Raw genomic sequence first — 7,109 nt, 5'->3', positions numbered from 1 at the left:
AACGGCCCCGCGTAGTCCGGGCTCTCCAGCTTGGCAGCGGCGTTGATCTGCATCAGCTTCAGCCGTAAATTTTGGGCCTTGGGGGATTCATCTCCTGGAGGGAGAAGCACAGGTGGAGACAGAGATCAATGCCCTGGCCCACAGCGCGGTCTGATTGCGACTCCTCATTGGGATCTCCCACGATGGGGATCCAAATGAACCTTTCAGGGGAGAAATTTTCCCCCAGATCCAACCTCACCCTCCCCTGACACATCCTGAGGCCATTTCCTCTGCTCCCATCGCTTGTTCCTGGCGAGCAGAGCCCGACCCCCCCTTGCTACCCCCTCCTTTCAGGAGCCAAAGAGGGGATAAGGGCTCCCCTCACCTCCCCTGCCCCACTTCAACCCCCTCCGCTCCCGCATTCGCCTGCTCCACACCCCTCCCCAGCTCCCTTGCCCTTCTCTGCCCACGCTCCACACCCAAAATGGCCTTTTTGGCACCCAAAACTGAGCCCAGGATCCCAGGGGCGGCCTCACCAGTGCCCAGCACAGGGGCACAAGCCCTGCCCTGCTCCTGCTGCCCACACCAGTGCTGGACAAGCCACGATGGCCTTGGCCTTCTTGGCCACCTGGCCACTCTGCTGCCTCCTCTTCAGCCACTGGCCACCAACACCCCCCGCCCCCTCTGCCCAGCAGCTCTCAGCCACTGCTCCCCACGCCTGCAGCGTCCGTGGGGTTGCTGTGAGCCCAGGGCAGGACCCGGCCCTTGGCCTTGCTGACCCTCACCCCATTGGCCTTGCCCATGGATCCAGCCTGGCCAGGGCCCTCTGCAGAGCCTTCCTGCCCTCCAGCAGACCCACACTCCCTGCCCTAGGTCTGAGGTCCTGAGTCCCTGTGCCTGTGGCAGAGACGCCCACCTCACCTCGGATGCCAGCGTGGAAGTTGGGTGCCAGCACTCGCTGCAGGTAGGGAGCCTTGGCCTGCTGCAGCACACAGAGCGACCACACCAGGTCGGTCAGGAGGTGAGGCTCCAAGCTGTCCAGGTGGCCTTTGAGCTGCTCATGGACCTGCAGAGAGGGGAAACCAGAGCAGTATCACCCAGAGGAGATCACCCAGGAACATGGCCAGGGGTTTGGGTGCCTCCAGAGAAGGAGACTCCACAGCCTCTCCACAGCCTGGGCCATGCTCTGCACCCTCCCATCAAGAAGTTTTTCCTCTGCTGAGGTTGAACCTCCCCTGTTCCCATTTGGGATCATTGCCCCTTGTCCTGGTGCTGGGCACAACCCAGAAGTGTCTGGTCCTGTCCTGAGACCCCTTGAGATATTGATGAGCATCAATGAGATCCTTGAGATATTGATGAGATCAATGAGATCCTTGAGATATTGATGAGATCAATGAGATCCTTGAGATATTGATGAGCATTAATGAGACCCCCTTGAGATACTGATGCTCATCAATGACCCCCTCAGTCTCCTCTTCTCCACTGAGCAGCCCCAGCTCTCTCAGTCTTTCCTCATAGGAAAACTCGGCTGCAGCAGCCCATGAGGGCAGCACTCAGATAAGGGAGGGCTGGAGGAGACATCTTCAGTATCTGCAACTAAAATTAAATTAAAACCTGCTGTGAACAGAGCTGGAGGGGTCTCACAGTGCCTCGGTGGTGTCAGGATGTCCTTCCAGAAATCACAGAGGAGCCTGGAGCTCTGCACCCCACAGGGGCTTCTCCTGTTAAACCTGGAGAAGTGTTTTTGCAATGCCTCAAAAGATGAGGTTTAAGTTTGCTCCAAAATCCCAGTGACCACCATTAACACTGGCAGGGGGAGTCCAGAGTCCTCCCCTGACTAGAAACACCCATATCTAGGTCTTCTTCCTCCTCAGCTGCTCAGGCCACGCTCCCTCTGCGATGATGCAGCTCCTCCCTGGAAATGATCATCATAAACCTGTCCCCAGGGAGGTCAAGGTGACTCCTTCCTCAGCTCCAGAGGCCACCAGGGAAGGCAGGAGGATGCCAAGGACAGCGTCTGCCCCACACTCACCTCCTGCCAGCCCCTTGCTGAACCACACAGGTCACATCTCACCCCAAGACGTGGCAATTTCCCCCTCCCCAAGCAGGAATAAAGTGAAAATATCTGCCTTTATCCTTCTCTGGTGCCACCAGAGCAAGGGCTTGGCTCAGCTACTGGGCGTGCAACCGCCAACACCTCTGGCCTCGTTATAAAGAGTTAATTACGGCAATCAGGAGTTCAGGAGGGCACACAAACACCCACATGCTGCTGGAAAAGTGAGCCTGTGGGGATTCGAGCCTGTTGTGGAGTAACTGGTGCAGATATTGCCTGGCCAGGGGAGCGCAGTGTGGGTTTTTCAGCCTGGTCTGAGCTCTGGGCTCCTCCTTTTCCCATTTTCCACCCTGTTTGAGCCCCCTCAACACTCAATTTCACACGGGGATGTGCTTGAAGGAGATCTGCAGCCTTCCCAGTGACGAGGGAGCAAGGAAGGATGACAAAGAAGGGGAAAGGAGGAAGGTTACCATGTTAAAAAAGTCCTCGCTTCCGCTGGGCTGGAAGTTCAGGCGAGCAAAAGACAGGATGATGCCGCAGAGGTGGGCGACCGACAGCTGCTTGGAGTTGTCCAGGGCGTACTGGAAGATACAGGGAACAAAAGCAGAGGTTTAGGGTTGTCCTACGTGAGTACAGGCAGGAAAAATTCGACAGCATCAGCCAAGGATGCATAAAGCACCACGGCAAGATGGGAAAATGTGAATGAAAGATCTTTTAGTGCTTCCCTGGGATTTTAGCTCGGCACGAGGGGAAGCTGTGAGTGGAAGCAGAGCTCTGCAGCGTTCTGCTATGGACGCAAAAATGCAGACACACAAAGTGGGGCTGAGCTGGGAAGGCGCCTGGGGACGCCCGAGCCGGATTCCTGGTGCTGATTTTAGTGGAAAACGACCGGCGAGCGCTGTCAGACTCGATTACAGCCGCTCACTGGGTAGGGAAAACAGTGACAACAGCCCCCAGATCATCTCTGGAGAGAAACAGCTCCCATTTCCTGAGAACTGGAGTCATACTGGTGCCACCGGTTCCCCTCCCTCACCTGCGCGATGGCCTCGAACAGCGGGAGGCCGAGCCACTTGAGGATGGCGAAGGATCGGACGCAGCGCGTCGCCTCGACGGGCGTCATGGCCGAAACGTGGGGGTGCAGGTCGGTGGCAATCTTCTGGAAGACCTGGGGCTGGTGGAAATTCAGTCTTCCTTAAAGAGGCAAAGAGAAAGGGGCAGCCACTTACAAGGAGCTGGAACGGGAGCCGTGCCCGGACGGGAGGTGGTGGCACAAGGGGACAAAGCCGTTCATTAGGAGCACAGGAGGCTCAGAGGGTGGCACTGCCAACCCCATCCTCCAAGGCCAGGCCTGCTGGGGTTATTTCTTTATTTTGGGAGGACAGCTGACCCCTGGGGACTGTCCTGGCTCCAGAAGAGCTGTTCCCACCACCAGAAGGTGGGTAAGCAATGGAAGAAAAGCTCCTCCTTGCCTCTCTTGGCTTCCTCAATCCATTTGAGCTTTCCCAGCCGTCAGAGGGGGATGGGACCACACATTGCTGTGTGGAGAGCAAAACCACTCAGGATCATAAACCACATTCTTGATTAGTGCCACCCTGCTGTTCTCAGGGCTGTTTTCACACACAGAATTACACACAGAATTGCTCGGTTGGAAAAGCCCTCTGAGATCACCATGTCCAACCGTTCCTGTCTACCCCCTAAACCATATCCCTAAGTACCTCGTCTACCCGCTCCTTAAACACATCCAGGGATGGGGACTCCACCACCTCCCTGGGCAGCCTGTGCCAGCTTCTGACGACCCTCTCAGGAAAGAACTTCCTCCTTATCTCTAACCTGAACCTCCCTTGGCACAGCTTGGTGCCGTTTCCCCTTGTTCTATCCCCCATCACCTGGGAGAAGAGCCCAGCACCCACCTCTCCACAACCTCCCTTGAGGCAGTTGGAGGTGGGGATGAGGTCTCCCCTCAGCCTTCTCTTCTCCAGGCTAAACAAGCCCAGTTCCCTCAGCCGCTCCTCATCAGGCTTGTTCTCCGGAGCCCTCCCCATCCTTGTGGCTCTTCTCTGAACACGCTCTAGAACCAGGTTCTGGCACCACGTCACGGATCTGGTGGCTCTGGTCTACCCCGTGGCCAGCAACATCACCAAGGTGGCTGTCACCATCCCCAGTGTCTGCTGGTGCTCCTCAGCCACTGAAGATGACAAACTGAGCACCCAGCGCTTCTCAAATGAGCATTAAGTTGTCACTGGGACATTTTGGGGGGGGAAATCAGCTATTTCAGTGTCACTGTCCCCTGGTAAACAGCCTGGCTCTCCCCATAGCTCCTGCTTAGCCCCTCTGTGGCTGGGGGCTGCGTTTTGTAAGTGAGGAAACAGAGAGGGTGGCTCCTCAACAAATCCACAGTGACAGGAGGAGGTGAGAGAGGATTTGGGGTCGTTTTGGGGATCCTGGCTCCCTACGCTGCAGGGTTCTACCCCGTGTGAAGCCCAGCAGGTCCCAACCCAACCGAGCCGCTTACCATAGGCGAAAATCAGGTCCATGAGGACGTTGAGGCTGAGCTCTGAGTGCTTCTGGATCAGGTGGTAGGACAAGGCTCGGAGCAGAGGCACGGAGCGTCGCTTCTGGTAGGCTAAAGCCAGCGTTATCTTCCGGATGTCGTCGGGACTGAACTGCTCTGCAAGCTCCAGAGCCTGTCAAGAAACATTTTGGGCTGAGATGTAAAGGGAAAGCACAAAGCGAGGCAAAGAGGGGATTTATTTGGAGTGGGATGCGCCAGTGCTGCTGGCTGAGCTCCTCTGAGGGTGTCGAGCACTCAGTGAGGACCAGCGGTAGGGAGCGAGCCCTGGGGTCAGTTTTGGGCTCCTCACACCCAGAAGGACATGGAGGGGCTGGAGCGTGGGCAGAGAAGGGGAAGGGCGCTGGGGAGGGGTGTGGCGCAGGCGAATGCTGGGGAGCAATGGGGGAGCTGGGGGGGTTCAAGTGGAGCAGAGGAGGTGAGGGGAGCCCTTATCCCCTCTTTGGCTCCTGAAAGGAGGGGGTAGCGAGGGGGGGTCGGGCTCTGCTCGCCCGGAACAAGCGATGGGAGCAGAGGAAATGGCCTCAAGTTGTGCCAGGGGAGGGTGAGGTTGGATCTGAGAGGGAAAGGCACCGCTGGTGGCTCAGCACGGAGCTTTCCACCCTGATTTCCATCTCATTTGCAGGATGCTAACGCAGCATCGTTAGTTTGGGCTCTGCGTAAACCAACAACCCCGTCAGACGTGGCTACAGCGTCCTGGCCTGGTGCACACCGGTGTCTGCAGCATTTATTCAGCCCCAGGGTCAAGGGACAGTGGGGCTCAGGAGCTGCAGATGTTGCTGTGGCAGCTGTTTGGCCGGTCCCCAGCACGGGCTGGATGGGGACCGAATTTGACTCAGCTGCAATTGGGGCTCCTGCAGTGGTTTCGACCCCAAGGACATTTCCCTGCTCATTTCCAGCCACTGAGCACCGGAGGGGACAGATCTGTCTCTTCTGAGGACACTGGGTGCAAAGTAAAATCATCAACTCAGCCTCTCTTCTGGCAGTGCAGACCAGTGTGAGTCACCCACTGGCACCAGGATGGATTGGGAAGGGGCTGGGGAGTGCAAGCTCTGTTATTTACGTGGCTCCTCAGATGGAAACCTCTCTCTTAGAAGCACCCATGCATGGGAAACTGCTTAAAGAGCAATACCAAAGCACTCTGGAGCAGCAATGAGTGCAGCTGGTGTGGGACCAGTGTACCCATCCAGGGTGGGTTGAAGGGGGCAGGGTTGTCGCCAGGGGGAGGTGGCACCTGAAGGCAACGGAGACAGGAGGGAGGAGAAGAGGAGACTGAGTGGGCTCATTGATGCTCATCAATATCTCAAGGGTCTCATTGATCTCATCAATATCTCAAGGATCTCATTGATCTCATCAATATCTCAAGGGTCTCATTGATGCTCATCAATATCTCAAGGATCTCATTGATGCTCATCAATATCTCAAGGATCTCATTGATCTCATCAATATCTCAAGGGATCTCATTGATGCTCATCAATATCTCAAGGGGTCTCATTGATGCTCATCAATATCTCAAGGGGTCTCATTGATGCTCATCAATATCTCAAGGGATCTCATTGATTCCCATCAATATCTCAAGGGGTCTCAGGATGGGACCAGACTCTGCTGGGTTGTGCCCAGCACCAGGACAAGGGGCAATGGTCACAAATGGGAACAGGGGAGGTTCAACCTCAGCAGAGGAAAAACTTCTTGATGGGAGGGTGCAGAGCATGGCCCAGGCTGTGGAGAGGCTGTGGAGTCTCCTTCTCTGGAGACACCCAAACCCCTGGCCATGTTCCTGGGTGATCTCCTCTGGGTGACCCTCCTCTGGGTGATTCTCAGAGGTCCCTTCCCACCTTGACCAGTTTGTGACCCTGTGAAACCCCTACCTTGTCCTCCAGCCGGTCCATCAGTGCTGGGGACATGTGCCCGACCTTCCCCATCAGTGTCACCACGGTTCGGGTGCCCTCGAGCTCTGTCCAACGCAGCTCCAGCTTCTTGATGACTTCGCTCAGGAGTTTGCTGTCCTTCCCCTGCCTGACAGCCAAAAACTCGGCCAGGGATGCGAGCTGCCTGAAGGTGAGACGCCGCAGCCGCCACAGCACCTCCTGCTCCACCGACTGCATCTCCCTCCTGCTGCTGTCCACCCCCAGTGAGTAGAGGCTCTTCAGGAGGTTCACCAAGGCGTTGTTCCACACCTGAGACACCTGGGCAAGCAGAAGAAAGACAAAGGAAGAGCTCTGGTGAGAGACAACATGAGAGAATATTGAGTTGCAGTCACACCAGCCACCAGGCAACGCTCTCGCTCTCTACAGTAAGAGCTGCGCAGCTTTGAGGGGGAAACAAGAGAGTTCAAATCAGGTCTGATGAAATTTGTCCTAAAAGCTCCAAATTTCTCTCTGAGAGGAAGCTGGGGACAAATCTCAGCAACTGCTGGAAGCACCAGCGCTTGCCCAGTCCGGGCTCTGCTCGCTGAACTCCTCTGCTGGCCCCGATGTGAGGTGGAGCGCGTGGTTTTCCACCAGCGAT

General features: G+C 56.4%; 1 protein-coding gene across 1 annotated transcript in view; it reads right to left on the bottom strand.

Annotated features, from left to right (window-relative positions):
* The window catches only part of TBRG4 (transforming growth factor beta regulator 4), a gene marked incomplete at both ends in the record, with an annotated part of 9,208 nt that extends 2,388 nt beyond the window's left edge, over nt 1-6,820 (bottom strand). The window contains 6 exon segments of the mRNA XM_010180092.1: nt 1-94; nt 901-1,045; nt 2,503-2,613; nt 3,066-3,223; nt 4,545-4,716; nt 6,470-6,820. Coding sequence (XP_010178394.1) covers nt 1-94; nt 901-1,045; nt 2,503-2,613; nt 3,066-3,223; nt 4,545-4,716; nt 6,470-6,820 — 1,031 coding nt within the window.
* Nucleotides 6,821-7,109: the final 289 nt, after the last annotated feature.

Source organism: Mesitornis unicolor, unplaced genomic scaffold (genome assembly GCF_000695765.1).
Source record: "Mesitornis unicolor isolate BGI_N332 unplaced genomic scaffold, ASM69576v1 scaffold26292, whole genome shotgun sequence".
NCBI lineage: Eukaryota > Metazoa > Chordata > Aves > Mesitornithiformes > Mesitornithidae > Mesitornis > Mesitornis unicolor.
The sequence above is the reverse complement of the archived record's forward strand: the minus strand, read 5'-3'. Positions and strand labels throughout refer to the sequence as shown.